At 46.4% G+C, this 16,948-nt stretch overlaps 1 protein-coding gene across 3 annotated transcripts; it reads right to left on the reverse strand.

Annotated features, from left to right (window-relative positions):
• Positions 1-5,316: 5,316 nt before the first annotated feature.
• AHSA1 (activator of HSP90 ATPase activity 1) lies at positions 5,317-16,845 on the reverse strand. 3 transcript variants are annotated; one of them, XM_030802365.1, is made up of 9 exons: positions 16,785-16,845; positions 14,877-15,067; positions 12,525-12,607; positions 12,008-12,125; positions 10,085-10,173; positions 9,106-9,234; positions 6,592-6,693; positions 6,268-6,319; positions 5,317-5,713 (listed from the first exon to the last, which is right to left on the reverse strand). In XM_030802365.1, exons 4-9 carry the CDS (start codon positions 12,072-12,074, stop codon positions 5,541-5,543), a joined length of 612 nt encoding a protein of 203 aa, XP_030658225.1. In that variant the 5' UTR covers positions 12,075-12,125; positions 12,525-12,607; positions 14,877-15,067; positions 16,785-16,845; the 3' UTR covers positions 5,317-5,540. The 3 variants fall into 3 exon arrangements, with proteins under 3 accessions (XP_030658225.1, XP_030658224.1, XP_003260856.1); XM_030802364.1 differs by having other exon boundaries at positions 16,690-16,805; XM_003260808.4 differs by lacking the exon at positions 16,785-16,845 and adding an exon at positions 16,403-16,648.
• Between the last annotated feature and the right edge of the window lie 103 nt (positions 16,846-16,948).

Genomic DNA, 16,948 nt, shown 5'->3' on the forward strand with positions numbered 1-16,948 from the left:
AGCTCAGGACAGTGTGTCACACGTCTATAGTAAACCAGTTCTCTGGGAGGGGAAAAAAGCCCTGATTTGTTGCATTTGGGCAGCTTCTGTGTTGTAAATTCTCCCAGCAGTGGCCCATGTCATGCTCCCAGCATCACTGAATGCACTGAAATCAGAGTTGGGAAGAGATGCACGTAATCGCTCTCCCGGCACACCTCATGCCTCTTCCCTGCCTCCCCATCCCCCCGACTACACTTCCTTGCCTTCTATGGGGTTGAAATATTGAAGTCTCAACTGTCTCTGTTCACAAGAGCCACCAAAAGGTAGAGGACTTCAGTCCTAGCCCCCAGATGGCCGCCCTGAAGCTCTCTGGGCTCCTCAGCAATAAAGCACTTTATTTTCAAATTCTGCCTGATGAAGACTTTCGGGCCCCGGCAGAGCGGAGGAGTGTAAGGAACCCTTGCTTATGATCCAAGTCAAACTCCCATGGGTGTGCATGTAATTTACCTAACCCACAGCAGGCTCCTTTTCATTTCCTGGACCAGCTGGGCAGGCAGAGCTCGTGGCATGCAGGGGTTAGACTCTAAATATCAGTTATCCTTATTCACACTGCCTAGAAGATGGACGAGGAGCTGGCTGGACCTCGGGCACATTCACTCTGAGCTTTGTCAGAGAGGTAAATCACGTTTACTCCACCAGGAAGTAATTTGCTGTCAGGGGATCCAACAAAGAGTTGCCCAAAGAACTACAGCTCTAAGACGAGAGGTGTATCTGTGCTCTGCGTCAGTTGGCACCCCAACTGGACACTCCACTGTCACTCCTGACATGTGGGGAAGGATAGGGATATATCAGGAAGCACAGTAAAGGAAGATGTGTCGAGTTGCCACTGGAGACACTCGGAGAGTCAGACATTTCCAATGACCACCACTCCCAGAGGTAAGTTTATTAGTCTGTCCTGAACCATAGTCTAAAAATACTCTACCTGCAACTAGAAATACGAGAGGGTTAGAGAGGGCAGTGTCTCAGGCTGCCAGACAGGAGCCATGCTCACTCCCTTTCTCTTGTCCGAGGAATTCAGTAAGATTAGCACAGGCTAATTATTATTATTTTTTTGAGACAGGGTCTCCCTCTGTCGCCCAGGCTGGAGTGCAGTGGCGCGATACCGGCTCACTGTAACCTCTGCCTCCCGGTCTCAAGTGATCCTCCCACCTCAGCCTCCGAGTAGCTGGGACCACAGGCCCACGCCACCACACCCAGCTAATTTTTTTTGTATTTTTGGTGGAGACGGGGTTTCGCCCTGTTGCCCAGGCTGGTCTCAAACACCTGAGCTCAAGCAGCCCACCCACCTTGGCCTCCTAAAGTGCTGGGATTACAGGCATGAGCCACTGCGCCCAGCTCGAAGCTAATTATTTTTCAGCAGAAACTTTTAAAAGTAACAAGACAGAGTAATCCCAGAGTCTACTTTCTAAGGAAACTGCTAATTCCCCTCCTTTCTAATATAACTCACTTTGGCACTTAAACATACTGTCTTAATCTATATCTAATGGTTTTCTATTACCCATACTGAATTTAGCCAACCCCATTTTAAATCTTTACATTTAAAGTGGCACACTAAATTGCTACCATGTCAGGCCACAGATGAGAGAAGCTAAACAAAAGGGGCTGGGGAGTGGGTCAGCTATGAAATTATGTTTATTCAAGCAACGCAAAGGAGAAAGACACTGCACAGGTGGCTGCAGGCTTTAGGAGCACCTGTGTGTGAGGAGCAGCGCCAATGGCGGGAGCAGTGAGCCTGATGAAGGGAGGGTTTCCAGAGCAGCTGGTATCAGAGCCCAGAGGAAGCCCATGAAACCAGAGAGGGTCCCTCCACTCCGTTCTGTTCCAGTGTCAGTCACATCGCTGGCTTGACTAGCTGTTCTTCCTGTCCGCAATACCAGGAGTTCATCCATGGCCATGAATCCAGCATGAATACCACTGACTGTTTCTACCTTAACAGCTACCCCAGCAACCAAGATGGTTTTGCCCAATTTTACGCCCTCTGGTTTGCCTCACAGATGGCCCTAGGCTAGGCAAGACTGGTCAGATTGAATTCTTCCTAGAATTTTAGGTAATCAACAGTATAGAGGCTGCTGACCTCTGTCTCTTGAAAGACAGAATGATTAGATCCTTTGCCCCATTAGTCACAAAAGGGACCCAAATGTGCTGCCGTGGCTCCTTTACAATGAGGTTTTGTTAACATGTTGAGGTGCTTCTCAAAGTGCATCCCTGATATTAGAATCACCTGGGGTATTTATTAAACTCTGTTTATGGGCCACACCCCACACCCACTGAGTAAGACTCTCTAGGAGTGGAGTCCACTTTTGTGCATTGTTCTTCCTGTCAGGTATGGAGAGCTCTTAGCCCAAGATATGCAATTTGGATTAATATTAGCCAGCTTTTCAAAATAGCATTCTGGCTTAAGGGAAAACACTTGGGCTTTTGAATGGATTCAGCAGGGACTATTTGCTAAATGACACCAGGTGCCAGTGTTTCTACATGTATCATCTCGAACGCTCTCACAAGACACCTATTATGCGCATTCTACAGATAAGGATATTCACCCCATTTGTTAGGAAGTGGAACTTTTACTATTCAAACACAAGTCGAAGTCCACAGTTTTATTTCTAGCTATGCCATTTGCTTTTTAGGTTCAGATGGCTAACCAAAATGTTATCAGTAAAATGGCAATGGTAAGAATTGAATAGCCATGAATACTGGCATGTAATGGCAACTGTGCATGTCACATGGCAGGCACTTAGCCTGGTGCCTTGGGTTTAACGAACATATTGGTCATCTCTACTTGATTGATTCTAAGTATTCTGGAACTGGTAACTTTCCAGCCAGGTGTGTGTGAAAAGGCTCATTTTTTCTTTTTCTTTTTCTTTTTTTTTTTTGTTTTTTGAGACAGAGTCTCGCTCAGTCACCCAGGCTGGAATGCAATCAATGGCGTGATCTTGGCTCACTGTAACCTCCGTGTCCCAGGTTCAAGCAGTTCTCCCACTCAGCCTCCTGAGTAGCTGGGATTACAGGCACCTGTCATTATGCCCAGCTAATTTTTGTATTTTTAGTAGAGATGGGTTTTCACCATGTTGGCCAGGCTGGTCTCGAATCCCTGACCTCAGGTATCTGCTCGCCTTGGCCTCCCAAAGTGCTGGGATTACAGGCGTGAGCCACCACGCCTGGCTGAAAGGGCTTATTTTTTTGTTTGTTCGTTTGTTTTGAGACAGAGTCTCCATCTGTCGCCCAGGCTGGAGTGCAGTGGATTGGTCTTGGTTCACTGCAACCTCTGCCTCCCAGGTTCAAGCGATTCTCCTGCCTCAGCCTCCCGAGTAGCTAGGATTACAAGTGTACAGGCTACACAAGGGTGTAGCTGCCACTACACCCGGCTAATTTTTGTATTTTTAGTAGAGATGGGGTTTTGCCATGTTGGCCAGGTTGGTCTCAAACTCCTGACCTTGTAATCCGCCTGCCTCAGCCTCCCAAAGTGCTGGGATTACAAGCGTGAGCCACTGCTCCCGGCCAAAGTTTCATTTTTATTTTTTTAATTGTTTTTGAGCCAGAGTCTCGCTCTGTCGCCCAGGCTGGAGTGCAGTGGCGTGATCTCGGCTCACTGCAAGCTCCGCCTCCCGGGTTCACGCCATTCTCCTGCCTCAGCCTCCCGAGTAGCTGGGACTACAGGTGCCCACTACCACACCTGGCTGATTTTTTGTATTTTTAGTAGAGACAGGTTTTCACCGTGTTAGCCAGGATGGTCTCAATCTCCTGCCCCCGTGATCCACCCACCTTGGCCTCCCAAAGTGCTGGGATTACAAGCGTGAGCCACCGCGCCCAGCCCAAAGTCTTATTTTTTAATCGTCTGTGTGTTAGGAGTCTGTTAGGAAGGGCCTGTTGATTTGATTCAAGCTAGAGTCCAGGTTCTTCATCAAAAGGCATCATTTTGGGCCCCTAGGAGGCAGATGTAATGTCAAACTAGATGTGGATTAGTTCAGCCCAGCACTCTTGTGAGTAATTCAAGCCAAAGATGGCTTTGGGAAGTGTAAATGAACCCGATCTTGAACTCTGCTTTAACCGGTTTTAGCCTGCAAGGTCTTGCTGCCACCCAATAAAACAGGCCATAAATAGACGAAGGAAATAGCTGTAGCTGCAGGAGGTAGCGTCTGGCTTAGAGGGCACTGACTCACACTGGGGTGCAGGAAGTCAGGGCGAGGCTTGTCCAGGAGTGACTCTCCCTCTTCAGGTACTGTTACCTCTTCCTGCAATGTGGCAGTCTGAACCCACTATATCCCCAACACCTGGCTCATGGTCAGTGCCCAGCCAACTTAATGGTACCATATTGTTAAATAAAGACAACAATTTCCTGATGAGTATGGGCTCTGCAGTTACAGTCCTTGTTGCAAATCTCAACTCTGCTTGTTGGATCTGGGTGTTAAGAAATCCAAGGCTCACCTGTAGCAAATATGTATGTAAAATACTTATTTTTTAAATTTTTCGAGACAGTCTTACTCTGTCACCCAGGCTTGAGTGCAGTGGTGCAATCTTGGCTCACACCTTCTGGGCTCAAGCAATTCTCGTGCCTCAGCCTCCTGAGTGGCTGGGATTACAGGCATGTGCCACCACATCAGTTAATTTTTGTATTTTTAGTAGAGATGGGGTTTTGCCATGTTGGCCAGGCTGGTCTCAAACTCCTGGCCTCAAGTGATCTACCTGCCTCAGCCTCCCAAAGTGCTGGGATTATAGGCCTGAGACATTGCACCTGGCTATATGTAAAATACATGTATTTAAAAGCCAAGGCTTAAGTTCTTGTAAAACAAATGACAATAGTACCTACTTCATATTATGGAGATCAAATGAGTTAATGCAAGTAAACAGTGTAGTGCCAGGTACTCAGTAACTATGCAGTGTAACAGAAGCTGCCACAAATTAGAAATCTCCCACCTTCCCATATCCCAAACCAGCATCTGGTGATCACTTATCTTTGCAAGAGGGTAAGACGCCATGGGCAGTGCAAAGTGAGAAGTCAACTGCACTGGCAGTAGAGGCATAGTGTTTGTTAGCACTCTCTACCCAAGTAACAACCCTCCCCTACTTTTATGGGTAAAAAGGCAGAAACTATTTACCAGTAAGAAAGACTAGCTCAGGAATGCCTGGTAGTGAGAAGCAGTCTCTGTGCCTCTTAATTACCCACACTTACCCAGAATAGAGACAAGGCTGTCCACCTCGTCCTTCTTTTTTGAATTCAAAACCTTCAAGGGAGTTCTCAATACCAGCCACTCAATCAACATAGGTTCCAGACACGCATGTTTTTTAAATTATGTTTATTTAGCATATGTACACATAAAAGAGAAATTGCCCTCTGAACCCACCCAGCAGAAAACATGCACAAACCCAAGGTATATGTGGAGGGGAGGGGCCCTGGCCCCAAGTTAGCAGCTGGGGACGATGCAATCCTGTGAGTCACAAGCTCCAGTCAGAAGACAGCTGGACTGAAGTGTCCAGCAGGCTGGAGTCCCCTGCCGCTGGCCCTAAAATAAGCGTGCGCCATAGCCAAAGGTCTGTTTAATGCCCTCAAAGTAGTACCGCTGCCAGCCCTGTCGCGTCCGCTCTTCCTCAGGAGCAGGGATGCCTCGACCTTCCATGCACAGCTCAGTCTCTCCATTCTTGTCGATGAAGGTCAAGGTGATGGTGGCAAAGTGCCCTGGGAAAGGCAGAGGGGACGGAGGTTTCATATCTAGGGTTTCCATCTGAGTTTAAGACTGGGGCAACCTGGCCAGGCGTGGTGGCTCACGCCTGTAATCCCAGCACTTTCTGGAGGCTGAGGTGGGCGGATCACCAGAGGTCAGGAGTTCCAGACCAGCCTGGCTAACATGGTGAAACTCCATCTCTACTAAAATTACCTGGGCGTGGTGGCATGCACCTGTAATCCCAGCACTTTGGGAGGCTGAGATAGGAGGATCACTTGAGCCCAGGAGTTCGGGACTAGCCTGGACAATGTAGTGGGACCCCATCTCTACAAAAAAAGTATGAAAGTTAAAAAAAAAGCTGGCATGGTGGCACACATAGTCTCAGCTACTTGGGAAGCTGAAGCAGGAGGATCGTTTGGGTCTGGGAGGTTAAGGCTGCAGTTCGCTGTGATTATGCCACTGCACTCTAGCCTGGGTGACAGTGAGACCCTGTTTCCAAAAAAAAAAAAAAATAATACAGCAAAGAGAAAAAGTTCTGGGGGTAATGGCAATAAATATGTTTACTTACCCTCTGGCCAAGATTTAAACCTCCACTTCATCACAATATGTTTCTCAGGGACCTAAAAGAATCAAACAGCTCAGTCTGTATTATATACTACAATGTATCCAATCCTAGCTAGGATCAGTCTTCTGCCCTTCATACGGAGTCTACCATCTGTGCAATTATATTACTTGCAAGAGAGTTCAAATCACAGCCTTTTTTTGAAAAACAAAATGTTTTATTAACAAAGAGATTAAAGCCTTAAATTTTACCTATAGAGTTGAGAAAAAGAGAAATGTCACTCATCTGACCAGAGGCAACAACCTGAGTCTAAGGCCGGCAGGTACTCACCAGATCAGTAAATTCCCCAGAGACGTTGCCATCTACCATGTGGAACTTTCCACCTCTGTCTGCTTCTAATGTTGCAGGAGCATGGGTAAAGGCCTGCACCAGCTGCAGGGGGAAAAAAAAAAAAAGAGGCAGAAGATACATGGCTTTCAGTGGGACTCAGGGACAAATGCCAGCTGAAGGCTGCATGCCTCAACTCTCATTTCCACCAGTCTGCCCCACAGGTGGGTCCAAGGTGTCCCTCTATTCTGTTCTAATACCAGCCAGGACTTGACTTTGGGAATTCTTTCTGATCTGATGATGCCATTACTTTGGACCCACTTACTTTTATTTATTTGAAATTGTATATGGTTCAGAAAGATATTAAGAATGAGCTTATGAAAGAAAATTCTCAAGTAAATGTTTGAGACTTCTATTATCATTTCTGAGAACGTGTCCCAAAATAGATCTATTCCATCTTTTATTTAATTAATTTATTTATTTATTGAGACGGAGTCTCACTTTGTTGCCCAGGCTGGAGTGCAGTGGTGTGATCTCAGCTCACTGCAACCTCCGCCCGTCCAGGTTTTAAGCAATTCTCTGCTTCAGCCTCTGGAGTAGCTGGGATTACAGGCGCATGCCACCATGCCTGGCTAACTTTTTGTATTTTTAGTAGAGATGGGGTTTCACCATCTTGGCCAGGCTGGTCTTGAACTCCTGACCTCGTGATCCACCCGCCTTGGCCTCCCAAAATGCTGGGATAACAGGCGTGAGCCACTGCGCCCAGCCCTTTTATTTTTTTTGAGATGGGTCTCACTCTGTTGCCCAGGCCGAAGTGCAGTGGCATGATTATGGCTCACTGCAGCCCCGACCTCCTAAGCTTAGGTGATCCTCCCACCTCAGCCTCCTGAGGAGCTGGGACTACAGGCACATACCACCATACCTGGCTAATTTTTGTATTTTTTGTAGAGACAGGGCTTCACCATGTTGGCCAGGCTGGTCTCAAACTCCTGGGCTCAAGTAATTCACCCGCCTCAGCCCCCCAAAGTGCTGGGATTAGAGATGTGAGCCACTGTGCCTGGCCTACTTCATATATATCAAATCAGTATCATTTTGCTGTGTTCGATTACCCAACAGTGCCGCTTTTACTTTTAAAAAGACTTTACTATTTTTTAAAGTAGGTAATACAAATACACAGTACAAAATTAAAAATAAACAGAAAGTTAAAAATGTCAAGAATCCTCCCACACAAAAGTATTTTAAAACTCTGAAAACTTTAGCTAGTTTGGAAGCAGAGATTCAACTGAAGTCTGTGTTGAAGTGCTAAATTCAATTCAAATGAAGACTACCACTATGCTGCTAAGTCCTTCAAGGCAGCAGGCACAAAGAATAGAACCAAGTTAGCCATCGAATGCAGTCTTCAGCATAGCCAGGTCATAGCACATCTCTGGAGTCAACTAAGATAACTTTCTGAAGTACAGTATAATTTTGTTTATATACGTCTTTTCAAATTTCTAGAAAACCCAGTCCATTTAATTGCTTCTCCAGTTCTTGGTTTTCTAAGGGGGACAGAACTATCACGAGAGTATTTTGGGTGCAGGCACACAGACATACTAACACCCATATACTACATGGTACCTCTTAATTTATGGCTGTATTTACATTTTTGTTTAAAAAATAAGATCTTGAAATTTTGTCCCCGAGTATGTGGGAACTTCCACGTATCCTAACCGCCTTTACTATCAGATAATAAAGCTGAATACAGTCATGTTTCTCAACTCCACACTATAGCAGCAGAATGGCACAAGTCAGCTGTGCAACACAAAGAAACCAGGAATTCTTCTGTGCTACAGAGTAACCAAGAATGGCCATTCACTTTTCTAGTAAGATTCACTCAGTGGTTTCTACTTATATGACCCAAAACTAGAACAGGCATGGTAGTGTGCACCTGTAGTCCCAGCTACTCAGGACGCTGAGGAAGGAGGATCGCTTGAGCCCAGAAGTTGAAGGCTAGTCTGGGCAACATAGCAAGACCAGGTCTTTTGTTTTTAAAATAAATAAATATGGCTGAGCACAGTGGTTTGCACCTGTAATCCCAGCACTTTGGGAGGCTGAGGCGGGCAGATCACTTGAGGTCAGGAGTTTCAGACCAGCCCATCTCTACTAAAAAATATGGTGAAACACCATCTCTACTAAAAAATATAAAAATTAGCTAGGCGTGATGGCATGTGCCTGTAGTACCAGCTGTTCAGGACGCTGAGGCAGAAGAATCGCTTGAACCTGGGAGGCAGAGGTTGCAGTAAGCCGAGATCGTGCCACTGCACTCCAGCCTGGGCGGGTGACAGAGCGAGACTCTGTCTCAAAAAAAAAAAAAAAAAAAAAAAAAAAGAATAGAGGGAGGGAAAAATTCACTTTGATGAAGGCCTCATGGCTCCAGTTGTGAGTACCTCTTCTGTACACTGCTGAGGGGATATGCCCCCAACTCAAGTCACCTAGAAGGGCAGATGGCATGAGGCCTGAAGGACAAGACTGACTTACCTCTTGGGTGGTAAACACTCTATAGAGCTCCTCTGGTGACGTCAGGAAGGTTTCCTTAAGAGTGATCTTACAAGTGGGGATTTTGACTCCAACAGGTCTGGCCTGGGTTTTTGAAGGAGCAGGCTTAGCCTGTGAAAGTGGCAGTGAAAACGATCAATAGAGAGTAATGATACAACCTCAACGTGGCTTCAGAGACAGTTGTACCATTCATTCTCATAAAAATTTTCACCTCCAGGGGTAATTATTCCAAGGGATTTGAAGGGAATTTGAGTGTGTAGGTGTTTTAGTCATGAGGGTAATGTTTCTGGAAACCTCCTCAATTCCCAGTAAAAATAACCACTCTACAAGGAAGACCCTGATAGTCAAATAACAAATCAAATCATTGAGATATTTTTGAAGAGCTCAGTGTAATTCTCAAACAATTTCTATGCTTAAATAGCTGGAAGCAGTTTTCTCCCCACTTCCAGAGTATCCACTTCACTATGCTGACAAAAGAGCAACAGGGCTCTAAACCAAGTGCTGAGCTAGAACCACAAAGTTCCATCTCTAGATAAAGTACTTGCTCACCCTGTAAATTGGGGAGATTGGGTGAAGACAGGGATATAACTCCATTTCTTGATGGGACCTCTAATATCAAAGTATGAAATATCAACACACCAATTAGACTGAAGACTTACATAGGTGAAGACCATCCTTTGTTCATAACCTCCTAACTGATGCTAAATGCAAGCAAGAGTCAGACTTTTAACTATCTGATAGCTTCTACTTGCTCTAGGGGTTTGCAATAAATGAATTAAAACCAGGTTAAAGATGGGTGAATGAATGCACATTGCAGGCGCTCTAAAAAAGCACCATGAGCAGATCACAAGCTGGTCTGGCTTAGAGGTTAGGGACACAGAGAGCTGATATGTGGAATTAAGAAGGCGGTCTCTCAAGTTCCTTTGCAGACAGTCTCCCACCCCAGGGGAAAACCACTTACCTTGCGCTCCTCAGTTTTCAGTGCTGGCTGCCCCACTGGGTCTACTGACTCTCCATTCATTGTAGGTAAGATCATGCCCTGGGTGAACTCTGAAAAGATAAAATTCCAGCTCATGGAAGTTACTTCTTAGTAGCTGAGATCTGGAGTTTTATTACAGCTTGACAAACACAGCCATCCTACCACAGAATGAGGTTATGACCAGAAAAGGAAGAGGCTATTTTTACATCTTTACTTTTGGTCTATGCCAGACTGGTATCTGGGTATATACTATAGAATATAGTATGTTCACTGGGATTATCATTTTTTTTTTTTTGAGACGGAGTCTTACTCTGTCGCCAGGCCGGAGTGCAGCCTGCACTCCAACTCATGCAACCTCCGACTTCCTGGTTCAAGCTATTCTCCTGCCTCAGCCTCCTGAGTAGCTGGGATTATAGGCACACACCACCATACCCAGCTAATTTTTGTATTTTTAGTAGAGACGGGGTTTCACCATGTTGGCCAGGATGGCCTCCATCTCCTGACCTTGTGATCCATTGGCCTCGGCCTCCCGAAGTGCTGGGATTACAGGTGTGAGCCACTGCGCCCGGCCACTGGGATTATTTTTAAAAGCTTATCCTCCTGACTTAGCTGGAAACATTATAACATATTAAGTGCATGTGAGGTCTACTATGGAAGGATGGCGTGAACGCCATGGCACTTTGATGACTTCAAGAGTGGGTAATCTACCCAGCACCTATGGATGCATAGTTAGTGCCTTTCCTCCATTCTGCCTTACCTCTGTAGAAAAGCCACAACTAGTTATGGCACTGGAGTACTGGTCCTCCCCAAAAAGGTGTCTATCACCTTCCATCACCTTCTTTGATGGTTATTATACATATTCCAACACCAAGATCAGAACACACTGGCAGAAATGGAATCCCAGAGGAAAGCTGAGCTGACTTCTATTACAACCATCTAAATATCCCTGGAGAATGCATATCAAAGATAGTCCAGACTATATTCAAGTAATGAGTCCAGAGATGCTAAGTCTTTAGATTAGTGCTGTCCATTAGAAATATAATGCGAGCCTCAAATATAGTTTTTTTTTTTTTTTTTTTTGAGATGAAGTCTCCATCTGTCACCCAGGCTGGAGTGCAATGGCACGTTCTTGGCTCACCGCAACCTCCACCTCCCGGGTTCAAGCGATTCTCCTGCCTCAGCCTCTTGAGTAGCTGGGATTACAGGCATGCACCACCATGCCTGGCTAATTTTGTATTTTTAGTAGAGATGGGGTTTCTCCATTGGTCAGGCTGGTCTTGAACTCCCGACCTCAGGTGATCCGCCCACCTCAGCTTCCCAAAGTGCTGGGATTATAGGTGTGAGCCACTGCACCCAGCCCATAGTGTAATTTATATTCACAGCACATCTCTTGTGTTTTTTGGTCATCCATGCTGGAGTGCAGTGGCATGATCTCAGCTCAATGCAACCTCCCTGCCTCCTGGGCTCAAGCCACTCTCCCACCTCAGCCTCCCGAGTAGCTGGGATTACAGGCACGGGCCACCGCATCCAGCTAATTTTTGTATTTTTTGTAGAGACAGGGTTTCGCCATGTTGCCCAGGCTGGTCTCGAATTCCTGAGCTCAGGCAATCAGCCCACCTCAACCTCTGACAGTGCTGGGGTTACAAGTGTGAGCCACCGTGCTGGGCCCTCACAGCACATCTCAGTTTGGTCTAGCCACATCTCAAATGCTCAACCATCAATACTCGACAACACAGCTCCAGATCTTTCCCTTACTCCGAGCTTATGGACTGCCTTTAAGATGAAATAAGCCCCCTCCCCCCAAATCTTTACCCATTTGCCAAAGAAGGACTGTCCAGGCCCTTAACCAGAGTCTAACAGGTGGAAACTACCTCCTTAAGGCATACAGAACTACTCAAGGGATACCTGTTTTGAGGGTGCTGATGTAAATTCCCATTGCTTCTCTTAGAAGTTTCACCCCTTCTTCCTTCATTAAGGCCACGAGATTTGTGTCAGGCTCATCTTTGGCAAGGCTCACACTAATCTGGGTGAAAGATGAGAAGTAGGTGGTAAATAACTTGAGGGGCACCCTCATTATGGCATGTGGGGGCTGAGCAATCAGGTAACTGCTGACATTTCCAAAGGAAATGCATGAGTACTGCGGTATTCGTACAATCCCCATTAGTGTTCCTTCTTGAGTCCTCTCTGTCAAGTGGCTAATGTTAGTTAGAACCCATGTCACTAGCTAAAGTGAAGAAATTAAAGAAGTGCAAATTGCTCTAGAAGTTTCCAATGGCACCATATGCCTAGAAAATAATCTGCAGACTAGGGTTCTGAATGCTTGGACCAAGCCTGGGCTATGAATCCTGAATGACAGGTCACTTTTCTCATCTGAGAATAACAGGATATAGAGGACTCGGATTAGGAGTTATGAAGCACAAACCTCCACTTCATCCACGCTGTTTTCATCAGACAAATTGGGGATCTCCACATGTCCTTTGTACTGTACTCCTGACTTAGAAGTACCTGTCAAAACCAATGCAATGTCATTAGTCCACTCCTAGGCAGGAAAGGTCTCTGATCGAGGGTCCTAACTGCTACCTCACTTCTGCTGCTTTTGGATGGCTGAACTGATCCTCTTTATTCTGAGAATGCCACATGCCAGATGCAATCAACACCCGCACCCCCAAAAGAAATGTCTTTCCTCACCAGGTTACCGGAAACCAACTATGTTATTACAATGTGGGACAAAGAGCTACAGATTTGGTACTAGCATGAGTTATACCATGAGAACTTGGGTCAAAAGCCAGTAGTTCTGCTAGAATACTTGTTTTGAAAATATCAATTTATTTCAGTGCAACTGAAATATTAGGGAACAATTTGATTACAATGAGAAGTTCACGTTTGCTTATATGTGACTCCATACATGAGAAACACTAGGTGAATACAGAAAGCCTCACCCAGCTACATAGGATACATAAAACACACACATCTCAAACACCTATCTGCCAGTGACCTCAGTTTACAGCGTGTGTTGTGAGCCATACCCATCCTCAACTAGTGTAACGTTCCTTCTGATTGTGGATGACTCTCATTCTACCATTCCATAGTAGTCCTCAAGCTGCAACCCTTCCGATGCCCACTTTTTTCCCCCCAAGACAGAGTCTTGCTCTGTCGCTCAGGCTGGAGTGCAGTGGCACGATCTTGGCTCATTGCAACCTCCACCTCCCAGGTTCAAGCAATTCTTCTGCCTCAGCCTCCCAAGTAGCTAGGATTACAGGTGCGTGCCACCACGCCCGGCTAAGTTTTGCTATTTTTTAGTAGAGACGGGGTTTCACCATGTTGGCCAGGTGTGTCTCCAATTCCTGACCTCGTGATCCACCTGCCTCAGTCTCCCAAAGTGCTGAGATTACAGGCGTGAGCCACTGCGCCTGGCTTTGATACCCACTTTCACAAATAAACTTCAGGTCTTTTTCATGGTAAAGCACCATATTTATTGTAGTATTTACTTATTTATTTATTTATTTTTTGAGATGGAGTCTCACTCTGTTGCCCAGGCTGGAGTGCAATGGTGCGATCCCAGCTCACTGCAACCTCTGCCTCCTGGTTTCAAGCAATTCTCCTGCCTCAGCCTCCCGAGTAGCTGGGACAACAGGCACATGCCACCACGCCCGGCTAATTTTTGTATTTTTAGTAGAGACGGGGTTTCAGTGTGTCAGCCAGGATGGTCTTGATCTCCTGACCTCATGATCCGCCCACTTTGGCCTCCCAAAGTGCTGGGATTACAGGCGTGAGCCACTACGCCTGGCCTATATTTATCTATTTCTTACCATTTAATGTGCACAAAACTATGCTACCAATTTTTAGTCCCTATATTAAAAAAAAAAGTGTCAGCCAGACACAGTTCGAGACCAGCCTGGCCAACATGGTAAAACCCGTCTCTAATAAAAATACAAAATTAGCCGGGCATGGTGGTGGCCACTGCACTCCAGCCTGGGTGACAAGAGCGAAACTCCATCTAAAAAAAAAAAGGAGGTCTGAGCAAGATGACACCAAAGATTCCTTCGATACTACTATGCTTCAAGTTTACTTTAAAAACAAATTAACAAAAATCATGGACAGATAGATCTGCTTTCACCCTTCTTTATGATATGACTATTCACTTCGGAAATGTTTATCAAAGCACAAATTTCATGCTTTGCCCCATACACAGACAGCAGCTATCTCATACTCCTTTAGCTTTAGTGCCTTTTTACATTCAGGCTCCCAACAGTCAGGACTGTCCAAAACGGTCATATGCATGACCTCAATTTTTTCCTAATGTCATACAGAAGGGACATAAAACTAGAAGATAGATAAAACAGCCCCAAATTACTGTCACACACAAGCTTCATTAGCGCAGTAGTTTAATCTGTTAAGATTCACATTGAAGAGAGTGAAAAAAAGATGAAGACCAAAAAAACCCCCTCCTTCCTCCTTTTAAATCGCTCACAAGATACAGTAGCTAGTTCTGAAGAAGTATCACCATAGGTGTCCCAATAAAGACCAAGGCCCAAAGATGCAGTGGCCTGGCCACTTCATGGAGGGACTTACGAGACCCAGAGACAGGAAATCCATTTAGCATCCCACAATGGCAAAGAAATTCCAGGACTCAATACTGCTTTACATAGGACTCCAAAGCAGCAATATCTGCCTTCTCCCTTCAAGGTTTGTAACTCCTCAAAACTGTTCTCTCCAGCTACTTAACAGGTTAAACAAAACACAGTTAATCTCTGACAGCCCAGCTTAGACTTACCTGTCCAATTTAGTTTGACGCTCCATTCATAAAAGAAGATAAGTTTCCCTTTGCGATTGTTAATGGATGCCTCTCCATCAAGCTTACTCACTTCCGTCACCTCACACTTGCCTTCTTCATTTTGAACCCGCACTGCCAGGAACAGTGTTTTCAGCTTATCCGTGGACCAATTTGAAGCATCTCTCTCCGTCCTGCAAAGCAGAAACAAAGCTATGAACCAGCAGTCAAATGGAGGATACGCTGCTCTATGCAAGAGAATACGAGGTTAAAGGAGGCCTGACAAATAGTTTGAAAAGAACACAAAAACTCCCAGTCCCACTCCAGTATGTCCACAAACATGTCACTCTTTTTTAGGAAGACAAGGGATTGCACTGTCAACAAAGACAGCTGCTGTAGGGAATGGTATAAACTCAATGGAAAATTATGCTTTCCTTTCTCGGCATGATGGTGCGGGGGGAATACTCGATACTTTAACATGGCGCCCCCATTTGACCAAGTGGAAAACTGCACATATTGCTGAGATCAGGAACACAGACTGGACCATGAAAGAACAGTACTTGGCTAAAAGGCCCAGAAAGGATTAAACCAATAACCTTGACCTCACTGGCACAGTGTTCTGACCTGTCAGATTCGCACTTGTATTATAAACTTCCTACACATTCACTGCCCCCTGGATGGCCACAAAAACGTTAAGTCCAGGGCTTCAAAACAAACAACAAAAATTAGGTCAACTACTCTGCATGTTAAGAGAGAATACAAAGTGAGATATGGAAAAGAAACATCACTATCTGCCTTCCTACTTATCAACTATTAGAGAAAACAGCAAAAAAAGCTGCAACAAAGTAACGGTACAATACAAACATTACGAACAAAGTTCAGTGGAATTCAAAAATAAGGAAACATTACTTTGGGAAGATTTCATGAAGCAGGGCAGTTATTTTAAGAACGGTCAGGTTATAAAACCACGGCTGCTCGGCAACCTGGAGTTCCAACACACCCGACCTGATAGTTCCGGGTGAGAGGCCGCAGCTATCTGAGCTCTGAGCACCTGCACAACACGTTCTCAATCTCCCGCGGGACCGCTGCAGCGGTCCCCTATGAATGACTTTTAATTTTACTGCAGGCCGCAAAATAGGAATTACAGACCCCTGGCCTTAGGCCTTTCACAGCTATCTCCCAACACAATCAAAAGAGGTTCCAGTCTCAGTGACTCCTCTGGCCACGTGTAGTAAGCACCTCCCTGCTCGGGCTGGATGCAGCAGCCAGGGCGTTATCTCCTAGTCTCTCTGACAACCCTCCTCTGGGGCGCAGCCCTCCACGTCCATCTCCCTCCCCTCAAGCACTGAGAAGGTGACCGGGGAGTAGAGAGGCCTGGGGCTACGGACCCCTGCCACAGGAAGGATCCACCCCCATCTCCGGACAGGGCTACCTCAGCCCCAGCTCTGTCCGGGCCGAGGTTCCAGGAACACTGAAACCCTGGCCCGGCCGCAGGTCTCCCAAGGCCGGCCTGCTTTGCTAGCCCTCACCAGTGCCAGTTGTTGACGTTGGTGGCGTCCGCCCGCTCCTCCACGATCCAGCGTGGGTCTCCCTCACCCCACTTGGCCATCGGCTCTCCTATCGCGGCGCCACCAGCTCCGGAGTAGCCGCGGCCACAGCCTCAGGACCGTTTAATGCCAGCCGCCCGGCAGCGCCTGGAAACTACTAGAAGCGGCCGCAAGCACCTCCTGGCTTGCTTTTCCCTCCACCCCCTCCCCTCCTTAACTTCCGGCTCCTCCCCACTCCCACCGGTTACTTCCGTCCCAACTCGCCGCACCGTGGGTTCCGTCTGATTTAGAGATCCTTCAGACTCCCTCGGGTTCTCCCCAAAAAGCGTCCCGAAACCCAACTGCTCATACAACCATTCCTCACCCATGGAAAAACAAAGAACACGTCTCATTGCTTCCCTGGACCCTAAATCCGCCTTGCTGAGCCTCATGGGAATTGTAGTCTTGTTACGTGACCCGCTGGATAACCGCGGAAGGTCGCGCGGAAAGGAGAGGAAATGACCTAGCACGGTGCTTGGGGTTTCTGGG

The sequence above is a fragment of the Nomascus leucogenys genome, chromosome 22a (assembly GCF_006542625.1).
Source record: "Nomascus leucogenys isolate Asia chromosome 22a, Asia_NLE_v1, whole genome shotgun sequence".
NCBI classification, from domain to species: Eukaryota; Metazoa; Chordata; class Mammalia; order Primates; family Hylobatidae; genus Nomascus; species Nomascus leucogenys.